Here is a 17,841-nt window from a genome sequence, read left to right as displayed (position 1 = left end):
AACTAACTAGAACTATTTTTTTAATACCATAGCACTACTGGACAACAGAATCTTAGTGAACAGAAACAGCATTTGTTTGGAACACGAGGAAATTCTGCTTTTCCAATTAAGTCAGTGCTTTAGAATCCTGAAAACACTGTATTAAACAAGAGATTTTATCTCTTTGTTGGTCTAAGTAAGAGCATCTGTCAGCTGGTTACTCTAAGAATCAGCAGCAAAATGTCAAGTTAATCCTTCCCCAAAAGGCTGAGAAGATGGCATAAAAAGAAAGTGATGGTCCTAAAATAATGTATTACTTAAAACAGTTTAAATTTACTGATGCAATTCCTAATCTCCTGATTTAAATCAATACAAAAATAGATTGGGATACTTACAGTTTTAACCTAGTTTAGCTCCTGAGTTATTTAAAGCTACACTTTTGAAATCTGTGATAAGCATCTACGTGCAGATTTATACCAGTTTTACAACATTTATTTTAAATTTATATCCATAGCCAAGCTAGTGCATCATTTTCATAGCCAAAATTTTCATACTATATGCACCTATTGTTCCCCAGAAAGGGATTATTTTTCATATAACTCTTTTTAAAATGAGGGTATATCTACTCATTAGCAAGCCCTTTAGCCTTCTAGATTGCACATATATCTTTGGGAATGTGAAATTAGGCACATTTTGCTTTTGGAGAGACAGATGGAAAAAGAGCCACTTCCCTGCACACCCAGCCATGCACCCAGGGTCTCACAGTTCGGTGGAGACATCTCTGTCCCCAACAGCATCTGTCCCCTGCAAACACTCCGCTTTTTGGACACGCAAGATTTTGCAGGTCACCAAAGCTTCCACTTTCAGGATGGCTTTTCTGTGCTTTTTGTCAACTGCTCATATGTGCAAGGGTCTCACAGGTGGTGCAGGGTTTTGGGGTTACACCCCGGGCAGGGTTCGTGCCGCATGGTTTCCTGGCTGTGATGCGTGGCTGCTGTGGAAACTCTGAGTCACTTTGTGCTGCTAAACCCCTGGCGAACAAGAGGCCCCGTCCTCCAGGGCAGCAAGACGTAGGTTTGCAGTGACACTGGGAACAAGCCCTGTTGGGGACTTGCCGGGGCTTCGGGTTGGGCAGAGGGGCTGAGCAGGAGGATGCCCCATGGGGTGTTAGGTGGGTTTTGGGAGCGGGGATGCCCTTTGGTGAGGTGTACGCGCTCTACAGAAGAGGACGACCTTCGGCAAGGACACCCTGTGGGGAGGAGGCCCGGCCGGGGCGGGCCCGGGCCCGGGGGCGGGGAGGCGGCGGCGGCCGGGCGCATTTGAGCGGCGCGGCGGCGGCGGGCGCGGTGCTATGGCGGGGTGGGCGCTGCGGGGCTTGGCGCTGGCGCTGCTGGCGGCGCTGCCCGCGGCCGTGCTGGGCGACACGCCGGCCAATTGCTCCTTCGCCGACCTGCTGGGCGCCTGGGAGCTCCGCGTCTGGCGGGCCGGCGGCCGCCACGGCAACTGCTCGCAGGCGGGTGAGAGCGCGGCGGGCCCCGGCCAGCTCCCGCCCCGCGGAGCTGCGGGCGGGCGAGAGGTGTTCCCGGGAGCGGGGCGGGGGGAGCGGCCGCTCCGTGCTCGGAGCCCCGGAGCCGGCATGGGCGGCGGCGAGGCGGCTTCCTGCGCTGTTGCAGTTCCGCCGTAGTGTGCGGTTTTCTCTGGTTTGTTCCGATGAGGACTCGACTAGGCCTCTCCATGGGCCCCATGGCTCATGCCGGCTCACTGCCCTTCTCTCACAGGTGCCTTCGTGCGAGGCTCTGCCTGCCCAGGCAGGGTGCTCCCAGCAGGAGAGGGTGGCAGTGCTGGTGACACCTGGGCACCTCCTGGGATGCTGTCAGAGCTGGCAGTCAGGGAAGCCTGACAGCATCCAGAGAGATAGAAATGCCACTTCCCTCGAGGGAATAATAGTAGTGGGTAGTTACTATTTAATGATTGTATGTCAGTGTCATTTTAAAAATAGTAGATGCTTTGCATTTTTCTGTGTCATCTGCTTTTTGATCAGAGGAGACAAGTGGCAGTGCCAGCAGTGGAAGTGAGGTGCGTGGTAGGGTTGGAGCACTGGTGTGAAGGAGTGTTGGATGAGTGGTGCCTTATCCCAGATGTTGTAGGGAAAGAGTTGTCATTGCAGACGCAGTGCCTAAATGACACAGCATCCAACACCTCTGTAGCTCTACAGCAAGTAGTGTTTAAATAAGCTGGTGTTTCCCAGTCAGCTGTTTGGTGCTGCTGGTAATAAAATGTACAGATATTGTCTAGCAGTGGAAAAAATGAGCATGTAGATCCACTAACAGGTAAGTAGAGGTCCTGAAGTGTCTCGATGCCCTTTTGCGGAAGACTGTACTCAACGAGTGTATTTTAGCATCCTGGGGAATAAAAGCAATGTTGCAACATCCTTTATACATTTGTTGTATTATTTTTCTCTTCCATACAGTAATCATGCCGTAATGTTTCTTTCTTTTAGGACCTGTGGAGAACAAGGTGGTTGTCAATCTTCAGAAGCTAGATGTGGCTCAGGATAGTCTGGGCAACTATGGTTTCTTCACTTTGATTTACAATCAAGGCTTTGAAATTGTGATAAATGACTACAAGTGGTTCGCATTTTTTAAGGTGAGTTAACCTGGTGTGTTCTACACCACTGGCTGTTGCCAGAATGGCCTGTAGTTAGGCTTCTCTTCAGTCTGTGGGTGCCACAGTGGGTCAGTTGGGACACTTGATTATCTTTGGCTCTAATGTTTGCCTGGATTATCAGATAAAGGATTTCTTCTTTTCATTTTTGAACATAAGGAAACAGCGATCAGTGGTTGGGTAGGGAGCAGAGAGAAGGAAGAGGTTTTCCACACTGGCTGTTATCTGAAAAAAATACAGATGGTGCTACTTTACCTTCTGAGCATGCTTAAAGCAATTGAAACTTCATGAAACTAACTTTCCTGGTAGCCTGGAATTTTTTTTCCTTTTTTTTTATTCTTTTTTGGCTCTGTGGACCCAAGTCAAATAGCAAATACCAGATTGCTTTTATCTTTCCTTACGGATGTTGTCAAATGCATGGACTCTTTAGAGCCATCTGTTCTCCTTGATGGAGGATTTCTGGGATCTATAAATTTTATTTCAGAATACTACTCTAATATCTAAGGAACCTTTCTCCTGCCTGTAATTATTCCTTTGGGGTAATACTGTTCTCTTCAGTCCCTGTTAATGCCTTCAGGTCAAGCTGAAAACAGTGATGGTAGGCAGGGATTAGACAGGAGAAAACACTCTTGTTAGGAGTGCTCTGCTGCTGTCCTGATGAGTGCATGATGAATCTGAAGGGTGGTTTGAAGTAATGTGTGCAGGATGGCTTTACTACCTGGAAGACAGATGCTTTGTGCAGCAGGGCTTCTCAGCTGGTGAGTGCAGCCCTGGGCAGGAACAATGAATGTGGTTTTGATTGTTTCAGGAAGCATGATCTTGTGAGTCAATAGTAATCATCCAGGCCTTGTCCAAGCATAAAATCTCTTAACTTTGGCTAGTACTAAGGAGGATGAAGAAATAAGTTTCGCTCTAAATTGTCTTTCTAGGAGCCATAGTAGGTGGTTTATTTTACAGCCACTATTTTAAAGTCAGTGTTTTCAGGTGTCAACAAAAGCAAGTGAGCCACTCTTTCAAGAGAACTGGAATCTTTACTGAACAAAAATTACATAGAAGGGTCCAGTTTAACTGCAAATGCCTTGCAGCTTCCATCTGTGCTGATTTGAGCTCATGTAAGGGAAAGGACTGTATAGACTTTTTAGCACAACTACTGGGGAAGTTATTTACATGCTCATTGTTTGTAGGTTAGTCCCAGTAAATAGCAAAGCACCACTCAGCCATCAGTGTGTTGGGGGAGTGAATTTTCTGTCAGAGCTGTCTGAAGGGTAGATGAGGCCTTGGTGCTGTGTTAGCACTGCTCAGCTAAACCAAAACATCCCTGCATTAACAACACTGTTTTCTTCACAAATCTGAAATGAGCCACTGTAAGTAAAATGAATTGTCAAGACCGAGTGCACTCTTATAACTGGAATTTTTTAAAATAAGAATGCAATCTTTTAAACAAGACAAGGTCTTGTACTTAAGCAGAAGCAAAGTATGAGAGAAACGCCTGATTGACATTCTCATCTATATAAGATAGTGAAATTATATTGCTGTGATGCGCATTCCGCATACATTTAGCAGGTGATACAGCAAAGACTGCACAGACACTGAAGGCTAATCTAACTGAGCAGAATTACTCTGAAACTTCTCAGTACACGTCAGGACACCTGTATGAGTTCACCTGCAATGGGAGGACCTGTCTCAAAAGTGGCAGGAATTGCTGCCTCTGTGAGGACAGCGGAGCACTGTATGCTGTAGTATTGTCCATGAACTTGGTTTTGAAGTGTCATCTCTGGCAGGGAAGATTTAGCAGTCATTGTTGGATTCATTTGAGGAGAATATAGTTGAACTAGCAGACTTTGGCCTGATATTTTGCACGGAAATATAGCGTTGCTTTACAAGCCAATATGCTAGGCAGTAAAAGAGTCACTGATTACCAAACAAATTCCTGAATGTGAGAAATTTAATCATAGAAACAGTGTGGCCTGCTCTAGGATATAAATGGATCTGTTAGTTGCTAACTGGAAGACAGCTGAGAGTCATTGAAGGCTGCTGCTCTCCATACCTTGTGAAATACATCCCCAGAAGATGAGCACTAAGTCAAGTGACTCATAAGCACTGATGTCATGTATTGCATTGATTTAATGTGTTGCACTGATTTGCAAAAGTACTCTTAAAACAGCATACCAAAACTGTTACAGAATAGTTTGTTGGTGGTCATGTGATTCATCTTGCTGCTCAAAACAAAGTAAGTCAAATATACACCTGAGCAGTCGTGTACACAATAGCTTGTATTTTGTGCTTATTAAATGTGTCTCAGCCCTTTGTAAGCTGATGGATTAATTCTTAGTTTTGAAGTTGCCTTCAGTATTAAGAAATAGCAAGCTTGTTTGGGTCATTTCTCAGTAATGAGGAATTCATCAGCAAGACATATTTAAGTTAAAGACTTCTTTGCTTAAACACCATAGGGAGGATTAGAGCCCAGGTCAGTTATCCTCTCTAATAATTTTGCTGCTGTAAAAAGAACAACAGATTACCAAGATGCAAGTCTATTGCTAAGAATCATGAGGAAATACCACAGCACTTACTAAATGCATTTTTTGCCACAGACAGCTACTTGCTGTTATTAGGCAACAACATGCAGTGTGTCTATCTGCAAAACTCCCAATTTCACAACTGTTAGTGGGCACTTGGAGGGTGGGAGTGGTTCCTTACAAAGTGCTTGTGACATATTTAACTGTGCATATCTGTTTACTTTTAATTCAGTAAATACTGCATTACATATGAAATAGAAATACAAGTCTGAGATTGATCAGAGGGAGGATTTGCCAGGTACAATGGGCAGCAGTGTTTAAGCCAATACAGTACTTTGTGAGTTTCAGGCATAGAAGTGCCACTTCTGCTAATTGAACCTCCAGTGTATTTTCTCCTAGTGTTAAAGAATTAAGCTGTTAATTACTGACAGGAATGCTGTGGGCTTGTCTAAGTGGTGACTTTATCAGAGATACTGTACTGTGTAGATATGGACACAGCCTGTTTGGCTGTGCATGTTTCAAGGAGTTTTTAATGGCTTTTTGTTCCTGTGGCTTACTAAACAGACACCCACTGAAACTTTTGTGGGGTCTCATTGCCTTTACAAGGTAGCTGTTCTTTCACTTGAGGCCTGTGGGGAAATGACTTTTAACATCAGAGGAATGGATTGAGTGAGCTTATCAATCCTATTTTTTCCTCTGTTTACTTTAGTATCTGAAATAAAGATGCTCTAACAGTGTTTTTTTTCTAATTATTGTTGTACATATAATTAGTTTGCCAAATTAAATGCAGCATCCTACTGCATTCTTGCGTTCTGCTTCTAGCACAAAATAAGTTGTTTAATGTGTGCTTCTGAAACATCTCTGTACTGAACTTGGATGTGACGTTAGTGTACTTACCCTGGCAGAAGCTTGATCATGTGCTTCTGCTGGATGATACAAGGATTCTTTAGGGTTATGCAATATATAAAGCTTTAACGATATTTTTTTTTTACCCCCAAGGGATGGCAAAAGAAATAGGAACAGCATAACATAAAAAGCTAGAGTGAGGCTGAAGGGAAAGTTGAGGCCAACTTGTTTCAATTACTTGATATCCTTGAGGTATTTATTTATTGTTAAGGCTACCACTTTGAGACAAGACAGTCTCATAAGTTTCTCACTGTTTGTCCCTTAAGCAAAGTGGTTCTACTTCAGACTCCTGAGATGCTCTTTAGCAAATACCAGAAGTCTGGCTTTTTTTTTCCATATTGAAACATTACAACTACTTCAGCAAGAAAAAAAAAAAAAAGATAGATTTTAGAATATTTCACCACTCAAGTTACTAATCTTTTCCAAACGGACTTGGTGACATCTTGTCATATCTTTTTCTCCCTTCACCAATGCTCCCAAATTTGGTTAAAATCAAGGACTGGTGTTCTGAAACAAACAGAAACAAGCTAGAAAAGTGACAGCAGTTAATGTTTAAGTTTTCAGGATATGGAAAAAAACCCCAAACCTGGATGCATTTTATTTCATGTTGCTAAAGTAAAAGTGCTAGAGTTGCTAATGCTATTTAATCATCCAGCAAATCAGTTGAAAGTCAGCTTTTAACCTGTCTAATTTGGGCTTGCTTAACTGGCAGTGAGCAACTTCTGCTTTCCCAAAGTGTAAATCTGAATGCACAAAACTCAGAATTGCAGTATGTTACCTAAAGTAAAGAAAATTCACCTGGAGTTGATATTTGCTTGCATTTTATATTGGGTAGCAAGATGCAGTAGTTTTTTCTGGTAACATCATCTACTGTATTTTTGTGTAGTAGGGCAGCTGCAAGTCTGCAGCTCTGTTCTCTTTCAATGTGTGCTTCCCATAGTAAAATGCATAGGCACTCTTGTAAACTTGAGAGATAAGTCTCTCCACCAGGTTTAATATGTAGGGTAGTCCTGCCTCCTGGAACTCAAGTTGTCTTATTACCTAGGCATTGCTTAAATTGAGAACAATAGATTTCAAAGAGGATGGGATGGCTGCCTCTCTATGTGGCACTGCTGAATTCTCATTAAAATGCTGTGACTAATAAGGTCTCCATCCTTTCTTGCTTTCCTCTTACTGAGATTAAAGATTTTAAAAAAGCTTTAAACAATTATCATTTTTACTGGGACTAGAATTGAACATGCAGTTAGATTGTCATGATGACCAACACAGGAAAGGTATTATTAAAAGTATACTTCAATGAAAAACTTACCTGGGTTCACATACCTAACAGCAAGCTTTGAAGTTTAGCTATGTGAAGGTTAGTGTTGGCATGGCTTGGCTAAATTTTGGCATTAGGCAAAACCACATGAGTTGTCAGGATTGAGAAAAATATGTATTTGAAATAGAATTAAATTTTACTGTTTTCAAAGCTCAGAATTGGAACTATGAATATAGTTTGGGTTCCTTTCTAAAGGAGTTTTCCTAGATTGGTCAGGTCTCTGGGTGGAGTTAATGCTGTAGATTTCATCAACTGATGAAATTATCATCAGCTGAGTGGTCTTAACTCAAAAATGAAAACCATCTTTAAAGTCTGCAGAGAAATGCGTGTAAGCAGTTGTCCAGCAATTGCTGGTGATCGCAGTTGTATGGCTCCATGAAAGATGCTGTTCTGGGGTGGGCTCTGTGGGTGTTCAGGTACTGTGCTGGCAGCTTCTGCTGAGTCTGATATTGTAATTCACATCCGCCTGAGTCAGTTGTTGCTTGTGCAGTGGTGCCATATCTCTGCCATATGACTTGCTGTTAGTTGGGCAGGTGTAGTCAGTCCTTTAAAACTGGTACAGTCGAATTTCCTAGATCTCGTCTGTCAGTCCTTCACTAGTAGAAATAAGAAATGCTGCATTTCTTAGGAAAGTTGTTTTAGCAATGATTTTATGGTGTACCTTCTGGTAAGCAGTGGATATCATTGTTATGGCACTAATGAGATTTTTTTGAAGGCTTGTCTGCCACTTGTCTACATCAGTGGTTCTCGATTAAAAGTCGGGGGGGAAGCAGTTGAGACCTTATGTAGGTATATTTTCATTTCCTAGATACGTTGTTTTTTGGAGTTGAAATTTCCTTTATCCAAATGTCAGTCATGTGTTATGGTCTCAAAGTATCCATGTCCACTTTTCAAAGTCATTTCAGTAGTAGCTTAGTCTGGCACTCTACAAAAAGATAGCTACAGAGGACTAGAATTGCCTAATTTTAGCTTTCTACACAGACTGTCTGAAGTTGGCTTTTATGTCTTGTTTATATTGAAGCATTGCTACTGGTTGTCCCTTCACCTCCTTTCTGATTTTGTTGATACATGTGAACTGAAAGAAGAGTGTAAGAAATTCGCTACATTCGCTTTTCTGAAAGATAAGTTGCACAAATGGTGTGAATGCTATTGTGATTATCTCTCTATGTCTTTAAAGAAGCAATGAATTTTGTCTCTGGAAAGAGAGAGAGATTTTTAGGAGAAAAACACTTTTTCTGTTGTTGTTTTAATTTGTTAGTTAGCAGATAACTCATTGCCTTTTTTTCCATGAAGATAAGCCCCAAATCTGTGTTATTTGTTTTGATTCAGATTAACACTTTGCAATGCAGGATTGTTGCAGGAAGCAGGCCTGTTCCTCTGATAATCTTCAGGTTTTCAAATTTAAGGCCTATGCTTATTGAGAATAGCTGTACTGTTTTAATCTGTGGCAGCATTTAGATAGGAAAGACCAGGTGTTAATTTCTATGGTCATGTAGAGCCAGAAAAGTGATCTCACAGTAACTTAGATGTGAAGTCACTACCTGTTGCTTTTGGAAGTGTGGATTTCTAGTTCTGCTGTTGTGAAAAGTGTGTGTCTCAAAAGTCATCTCTGGACCTTGCCCTTGGTATTTGGCCAAGTGTAGTTATTTCCCACATTGCACAATCTTGCACAGTAAGATAGGAAGAATAGAACAAGCTCAGCCTTCTAGTGCCCCTACCCTGCTCCAGCCAGCAAACACACTTGCTGGGTGTAGGTATGTTGTCTCTGCATCCTCCAGACTGGGGACAAAGCAAATTCCCATTGTTCCAAAACAGGCAGAGGATTAACCTTTAATTTTATTCTGCTGATCAATAAACCTAATTATTTCACTGTAAATTCTCCTCCAGATTTTTTCAAAAAACCTCAACATAGACACAAACCTCCCTGTCTCTTTAATTAATCTTTTTCATCTTGGGGCATTTCCATCACTGTAAGCCACCACCTTCTTCAGTAAAGAAGCTGAGCAAACATTTTGTTGAAACATAGTTACAGAATCCTGCTAGGATTGTACATGTGCAGCTCAAATAAGATGAGATTTAATGAAGTTTTCTTGGACTAAGAAACTTGAATTCTGTGTGATTTTTTTTTTTTTTTTTTTTGTGAATAGAAGAGTAAAATTAAAGCCTTTGTTGCATGGGGTTTTCAGGTGCCTTTGTAGTGTAACACAAAATACTAACCGTAAGAGATGAGTAATGAATAAAGAGCCACACACACCCCCATGGTGAGACATTCTGTTGTCAGAGAATTACTAATCCAGAAAATTTATGTAGCCGGGCAAAGTGTTAGTGGTACCTGTTGTATGAACACACATTTTGCTGAATATATTAAATTATTGCTCTTCAGTGGTAAAAGACTCATGTGGCTGAATTAGGACTCAGGCCTTGAGGCTTTAGTGGCAGTCTCTGCTACAATCTTTAAATGAGCTGTTCTCAAGAGATCATAATTTCTTACTGTCTCATTTTGCTAGTTCCTGTGAAATTGTTTCTTGATGCTTTGCCATGACAGCTCAAACCTAAAAAAGTGGCTGGGAGTTTCAACTTTGGTTTTGACTTGTGAAACAATAACAGTGCATAAATAGTACATAAATTTTAAAACAGAAATAGTGCATGTCTTCCTGTGAGGTTACTGGATGACAAACTTGCCATCCTCCCTGTCTTTGAGTCTTAGTTTCTCAAACTTCTGTGGCAATCCAGAGTTAACTTGACTGTCGTATGTTTGGCATAAGAAATCTCAGGGCCTTGAAGAGAAGGTTGAGTACTAAGAGGTGTTTTACATCTTACTGAGAAAGTAGCTGTTGAGCCCAAATAATTAGCCCAGGTTAGTTGATATTGATAGGAATGCACACTTTGTTTCTAAAAGTGCAAGTCACAACCCAATTGTCTTTTGCAGCTATTTGGTAAATAGCAGTTTCTTTCATCTTCTTAACATCTGGAGTGTGTTTGGCCACTTCCTGTGAAATACAGGCAGGAAGAAGCAGCAGTGAGTGGGTGGGGAGCTACGGCTGTGCTAACAAATGCATCTGCTCAACACAAGCACAACTTCTTCACATTGCAGTACAAAAAGGAAGGCCAGAATGTAACCAGCTATTGCAATGAGACCCTACCAGGATGGGTGCATGATGTACTTGGCCACAACTGGGCTTGTTTCGTAGGACACAAGATTTCTTCATCTGTATCCGATGTTCACATCAACGAGCTACCTCTCCAGAAGCCTAGGGGAAGGTAAGCAACAGATAAATGACCTTTTACTGGAATAAAATGTTTCATAACAGTGCTTGAGATTTTAGCTAAAATCATAAGAACCAGTTCCAGTACTGAGGACAAAGTTAATGCCAGCGATAATGTTGGAAATAAACCTGAATGCACAAGAACAGAGGAGGGTTTGCCTGTTGCATCACAGTTTCTCCTTCAGTCTGTGTTGAAGCCCTATTATAAAACTGGCATGTCTAAGGAAGATGGTTGTTATCTAGTCTGTCTCAAGTTTTAGAAACCTTGCCTTGATCCAGTAATTCCATTTCTTTATCAGTACCGACCAGAAAACATTTCCAGAGTTACATATTGAGTTTAGAGAACACCTTTCGTTTCAATCCCAGTCCTTTTCTTACTCCTTTACTTTGTTCCTTTTGTTTTCAGACTCTCTCACAGACGTTATGTGCACAACTTTGACTTCGTAAATGCTATCAATGCTCACCAGAAGTCATGGAGAGCGACAAGATACGAGGAGTATGAGAATTTTGCCCTGGAAGAACTAACTAAAAGAGCTGGGGGTCTCTATTCCAGAGCTTCAAGGTAATAATACACTTTGTTTTGCAACAAACCGCACTGCTGCCAAGAGTCTGCTTGTACTTGTCCTGTCTCTTAGCTGTGCTTAGTTCAGACGTTTAATCAAGTTTCAAGGACTTCCACTTCATGTTCATGGGGTGCAAACATATTTTTCAGTTGAATGATTATTCTGAGCATCTGTTGTCTCAAGCAGCTGGGACAAATAGAGTCACCTACCCTTGAGTCTTGCCCCGTAACTCACTGCTGAACTCATATGTACAGGGAAGAAGTTATCATCTCAGTGTAAGTCTCAGTTATCATCTCGCTGTCCTGTCTGCTCATCAGCTACTTGCCACAGTCAGAGTTTCTGCTTGTGCTTTATCTTGGTTCTGCTAGTTCATAATTGCAGTTGAAAAGCTGTGAAGTGCTCTTTGCTCCTAAACATGAGTATCAAAGATTTCTGAGGAAATTCCCTGGTTCCTTTGATAATTTGCCACGCCTGTAACAAAAGTCCTCCAGCAGAAGTGGAGTGTCTCAGTGAAGAAGGATGTAAGTAGCTCTGAGAATGCCTTCAGGGTCTTGCAGATCACTTAGCTGAGAGTGATAATGAGGATGGGTACATCATGCTCTACAAAATTTGAGAACTAGGGTTTGAAGATTCCCTTCTTTATAGCTGTCCTAGCATCTTCATAGTTTTGCTTTTTCAGCTCTTGCTATTTCTGTGACTAGGAATGCTACTTGCTTTTCCAAACTGCGGCAATCGTATGTTTGTTGAAGAAGGTCCTACTATAGAATAAAAATGCTGATGGGAATATCATGCAGATGTATAGACAGAAGTCACCTTGTAGATGATTTTAAATACAGTAACCCATTTGGAAGCTCTCTTCCACCCATGCACTACCATGACAGTATTTGTTTGGCCCTCTCCTGCTTTCAAAGAGACTCCAGAGTCTGGTGTTTGTGAATGGCACTGAGGACAAGCATCAGGTTATGTGAAAGTTGAATACAGGAAGCTCTTATTTTGCTGATAGGAGCATCACTTGCCTGGAGGTGGTAGATGAGGACAGGTAACATTCAATACTTCTTCAAAAGTCACAGTAAAAACTTGCTCCAGAGAAGTCTCCATGGCAAGCGAGACTGCAGTTAGTGAATTGTCAGTGTAAGCCATGCCTGTGCCTGAAATGAAACTGTAATTGCTGTCAGTGCAGGCTGCCAAGGCAAGATGGTTTCTGCAGTCAGATATTCTACATACTATGTGATTGCAGTAAAATAAGTGTTGTAGAACTGTGTTGCTATAGTTTCTGAGAGTTACCTCAGCACATAAGGTCTGTGTAAAAGTACTTGACCTCAGCAGCTCATGGATGTTAAAGAAACTCCCCTGTTGGACCACCCAGGAGCCGCTCTAGCAGTCACACTGGCACCACCTGAGCTGGGACCGAGGCCCCTTTGCAGCCACACCCCACACTTGCAGTCACACCAGCGTTCCTTATCTGCTTGACCCCCGGGTTCCCATGGCAGAGTCTCAGACATCCAGTTCTTTAAAATAATTTGATCTTGGTGCAATAACTAAATAAGAAAACAGCAGTTTGAACTGGGTCCCTCTGAGGAGGGACCACAAGCAAAGGAGCCCCTGGGCTTTTATACACCTAGTCTTAAGTGTGGGAAAGTCTGGGGTTCTTTCTGAGTGTCCTGTCACCTAGCTGGGTCACAGGTCCCTGCTCCCTTTGTTATACAAAAGGATTTTGCCACCCAGAGCTCTTTGAAGTTCACACTACAGTTTGCAAACTGAACTACCTGCGCTGAATGTATTCCTCAACAGTGGATAGTTAATAATATAGTTCCCTCAGGAAGCAATTTGAGTAGGTCTTGAATCCTGCTCAAGCTTATCTCTTCATATTGACACCCACTCAGTTTAGATGGAGACTATTTTAAATTGCATAGTGTGAAGCAAGTCCAACTAGTAGAAGCCAAAGATGAAAACTGAGTGTTATGTAATTGTTTCCTTGCCTGGAGTGTGATAAGTTTTTCAAAAGCATTTTCTTCTCTTTAGACCAAAGCCTGCACCTCTAACACCCGAGTTACTCAAGAAAGTTTCAAGCTTGCCAGAATCCTGGGACTGGAGAAATGTGAATGGTGTCAATTATGTCAGCCCTGTTCGGAATCAAGGTAAAAATGAATAAATAAAACCTCTGAATTCAAAGTTCTAAAGCTCCTTTGATGTAGTTTGTAATTTGCTGCTAACCAGAAGGTTTTGCCTAGTGTCTTGCAGCTGACAGGTTGCACCTTTACTGTGAATAATCTGTGGAAACTGGGTTGGAGTCCTAGCTAACAATGCTGTACCGAAATAGGTGGTGGTACTGGCTTGTCCAGACAGCGCTGACTTGCTGAAGTGAAAGCCTATTACCACCGTACCCTGCAAAAACACAGTTGTCAGGTTTTGTCCAAACAATCTTAGCCGTGATTTTCTGCACACTGACTGATGTACATTTAATTTTTTCCCTGATTTCTTTTGATGGAAAATTATCATGCAGCTTTAATGAATAAACCCATGAAAATTGTTTATACTGCCTCCAAATCTTATCACCCTGATAAATTCAGGTGTTACTTAACTGGCTAGTTACAAGAGGAGATATTAGTCACTATGAAAATTGCAGCCAATTTTAAAAATAAAATACTGGTAAGAACTTAGAAGGATACCATGCTGGTATGTGTTGATTCTGTAGGGAATGTTTGTAGCACTGTGGTGTGTGATGCCTAAATTATATGTTTATACAATGGGGGCTAGGAGTGAGCTCTGTTAATGTGTCCCCTGCCACCATAAACTTGCATCTATCTGGTGGCAGCTTTTGGGCGAAAGGAGCATAACATTAGCATGGTGGGAAAGGGATGGCTTAAATCACCAATCCCTCATTTATGACTTAGTTATTCTGACAAATTCTGCCAGCTGTACTCCTGGTAGCAGAAGCAGCATAGGAAGGCTTGTGGAATTTCTAGTTATGTGGAAGCGCTGGAAGATGGCAACAGGAAATTATATGGTCCTCTGTAATTGTGAGTCCTGTACTTTCTCCTGGTGTGAACTATGAATGTCCCAAGGTGTGAACTATGAATGTCTCTTTTATCTTCCAAACAATTGAACACTCAGTTCCAGACTTACCCTTTCTCTGCTGCTTCAAAGTTTCTCTAAATGAGAACTAGTCTGTTGTTTCCAATGAAATAGCTTCCTACACTTTTTATGTAATCTGAGGGTCCATGCTGAGTATGTTAAATGTCTGTGGAATATGCATTCTGCTCCATCAAATTAGAATTTTAGCTTTGAGGCTTTAAAAAAAAAACAAACAAAACTTACAAAAGAGGTCATTCTGTGGACTTAATAAATACCACTGAGGTAACAGAAAAGAAATTTAGCAGCCAATCCAGCAGACTTCAGACTGAAATGTTTGAGTGAATTGTATTTTTCATGTTTTTGCACACATAATGGAACAAAGTGTTCTACAATGCGGCCCATCTCAGATACTGCAACTGTACAGTGAGTGGGAGGCATCTTTCACTGCTTCACTTTGCCCTGCTGGGAAAAGAGTGTTGTTGTTCAGGCTGATTTTGTCCCTTCTCTTCAGAGGTGCATCTAACTGAGTGAAGGTGCAATTTCACAAAGTCTTGCTGTTGTAATAGCACTGCTTTTATACACCTACACAGTTCAAGAGAAAGTATTTTGTTTTGTTCCTCAAGGCTCTCACCTTTTCATAGCTCTGCAATATTTGACTTTCCCACCATCAGGAAACAAAAGGAAATCAGGTACCTTGATGACAATCAGTGGATAAAATAAGACCTCATCCAAGTAATCGTTCTTCCTGTGAGGCTTGTCATTCCATTTCCAAAGGCTTTTAATGAGTGAAAGGAAGGTCCTAGAGAGTGCAGAGGCCTAAAGCTAGAAGTGTTACTAAATTTTGATGCGAAAGTAAGGAGACTTAACTGTCTGCCAGAAAGCAGAAGGGAAATTAAGGTGCCTCTGAAAAGCCAGTGTACAATTACATGCCCTTAGGAAGCAAGGGGAGCGGGGATGAATCCATTATATTAAACATGCTATTTATACCACTATTCTCTTAAAAGTCAGTTATTTTAGAGGTAGCTGTAGAGGTGGAATATTTTTTCAACTGGAAATTATAGGACTAAATCCATTGGTAGGCTGAAATAAGAACAATATTGTCAGCATTCACTTCAAATAGTTAATTGCCCCATAGCATATGTGCTCCATAAAGGGTAGATAGAGCCTTCTCAGCCCTGCTAATGTGGTCCCTGAAGGTTCATTCTGGAGGAATAGGGTAATTGGATAGCTCTTAAGTGCTACTGCTGAAAAACACTGGAGCAGTACTTTGCCTCTTATTCTTGAATAAGCTCAGTGTTCCCTGAGAAGTTGTTAGAAGTGGGTTTGAATTACATGCATGAAAGCTAAATGAAGATTTAAAGTTTTTGCTCTATTGGTGTTCAAGTTCTAATCACTGGCTGGTATGTTTTAACTCCTTTCAGTGGACTTTAGGACTAGATATACCTTATGGTAGGTGACTAGCCTTTTTTATGTTAGTGACTGCTCCTTGTGGTTCCTTTTTCTCCCCTTCTCAGGCTCATGTGGCAGCTGTTACGCGTTTTCCTCCATGGCCATGCTGGAAGCGAGGATACGTATCCTCACAAACAACACTCAGAAACCAGTCTTCAGTCCCCAGCAGGTTGTGTCTTGCAGCCGGTATTCTCAGGGTAAGGATGATGGTGTATATAAAAACACCTTTCAAGTAATGATAATGTTGGAGAAGGAGACTAGTTTGAAAACTTCCATCCCTTCCCTATCACACACAAGTTACTTTTCGTAAAGTATTTGGTAAGATATACTTTAGTATTTTATTTGAAATTAAAAAATAACAAAAAACAGAGTGTCCAGCCCACCTCACTGGAGTAATGGGATTGAATAAGGAGAAGTCACCCTTATGCTCAGGATGTTACTGGATTTTACATCTATCTATGAGATGGGAAATATCTAACGAGTATGGCTCAAAAGGTAGCTGATTACAATGCTTACCTGGAAAGAATGGAACTAAATAGTAGCATATTCAGTAGCATATTCAGAGGGAGGGGGAAATGAGAGAAAGCAATGACTAAAGCTTTCTAGAGGACTGTATCCTTGTTAGAACGGATCCTTGTACTGCATGTAACTAGCTGTTCTTTCTGACAGGGATTGTCAGGAGCAATTGGATGAGAAAGGGTCCAAGTATTAGTGTGCCCAATATAGGTCCCACAGATGTGAGTTTTGCTGTGTGTTTCAGAAAGCTGACTGTAGCTAACTGGAGTTTCAGGATGATCTGGGTCACTGACGTGTGTTCAATACTGTATCTGAAAGAATTATGAAAGATTTAAGTGGGAGAGTCTCCCACCTCAAATAACAGAATTTCCAAGGGAAGGGAAGAAGCACTTTTTTTTGTTTGTTTTTTTTTTTATTTTTTTTTTTTGTTAAGGCTGTGATGGTGGCTTCCCATATCTCATTGGTGGAAAGTATGTCCAAGACTTTGGTGTGGTGGAAGAGGACTGCTTCCCTTACACAGCCCAAGACTCTCCGTGCCTTTTCAAGCGCAGCTGTTACCACTACTACACGTCTGAGTACCACTATGTTGGTGGTTTCTATGGAGGCTGCAATGAAGCCCTGATGAAACTTGAGCTTGTTCAGCATGGCCCAATGGCTGTTGCCTTTGAAGTTTATAATGATTTCATGCTTTATAAAGAGGGGATCTACCATCACACTGGGCTGCAGGATGATTTAAATCCTTTTGAATTGACCAATCATGCTGTCTTACTGGTGGGCTATGGTAAAGACCCAGAAAGTGGTGAGAAATTCTGGATTGTGAAGAACAGCTGGGGCACCTCATGGGGAGAAGATGGCTACTTCAGAATCCGCCGTGGCACTGATGAGTGTGCAATTGAAAGCATTGCAGTGGCTGCAACTCCTATTCCAAAGTTATAATGTAAAGGTCTTCATCCAGTGCCTTGTCCTGAGCCATAAGAATGCATTGATGGTTGAAGATTCTGGTTAAAATCTATTCCCTGGCTTGAAAAGGCAGCTTTAAGGAATTTTTCCACAATAGAGCAGTTTCCATATGTGAGAAGCTGTTAAATCTTCTCTGTGCACTGGAGGTTTCCTCTCAAGTCTGACAGTAGCTCACCCAGAAGGGCTGTTTTGGCGACAGTGGTGATTAGTTACTCATCATTGGATGTACCTTCAATTATCAGTTGCATTTTTTTCCTTGGGCAATCTTGACCTTCAGATCTCAGAGGGAAGTGTCTGCTATGATAATCTGTAACTGCTTTGAAGGGACGCTGTAGTGCCTTACTTCTCAGAAATCAGGAACTCACAGCAATTTGGAACATGAATATGTATTGGGGAGGAAATGAGCAATTATGCTGATGAAAATAAAATTCTAAAGCTTTAAGTGTCCTGCGAAAACTGCATGTGAAATTCTTATGACAATAAAAATCAATTCTATGTTTCAGGCTGTTACTAAATATTCTAGTCCTGGATTTTATTGCTGTGCTTCACTGTTGATCATTTCAGAGTTCAATAAAAAACACCCCACTCCTATAGGAGTTTGTATTTGTGGAAGAAGTTAGTTCTTTTGG

The 17,841-nt window shown here is 41.5% G+C and overlaps 1 protein-coding gene across 1 annotated transcript; it reads left to right on the top strand.

Annotated features, from left to right (window-relative positions):
- The first annotated feature begins 1,320 nt into the window (after positions 1 to 1,320).
- CTSC (cathepsin C) lies at positions 1,321 to 17,727 on the top strand. Its single transcript, XM_053971685.1, has 7 exons — positions 1,321 to 1,496; positions 2,480 to 2,625; positions 10,478 to 10,644; positions 11,056 to 11,211; positions 13,235 to 13,350; positions 15,802 to 15,933; positions 16,686 to 17,727. Exons 1-7 carry the CDS (start codon positions 1,331 to 1,333, stop codon positions 17,186 to 17,188), a joined length of 1,386 nt encoding a protein of 461 aa, XP_053827660.1. The 5' UTR covers positions 1,321 to 1,330; the 3' UTR covers positions 17,189 to 17,727.
- The last annotated feature ends 114 nt before the right edge of the window (positions 17,728 to 17,841 follow it).

Source organism: Vidua macroura, chromosome 2 (genome assembly GCF_024509145.1).
Source record: "Vidua macroura isolate BioBank_ID:100142 chromosome 2, ASM2450914v1, whole genome shotgun sequence".
Classification (NCBI taxonomy): Eukaryota; Metazoa; Chordata; class Aves; order Passeriformes; family Viduidae; genus Vidua; species Vidua macroura.
The sequence above is the reverse complement of the archived record's forward strand: the minus strand, read 5'-3'. Positions and strand labels throughout refer to the sequence as shown.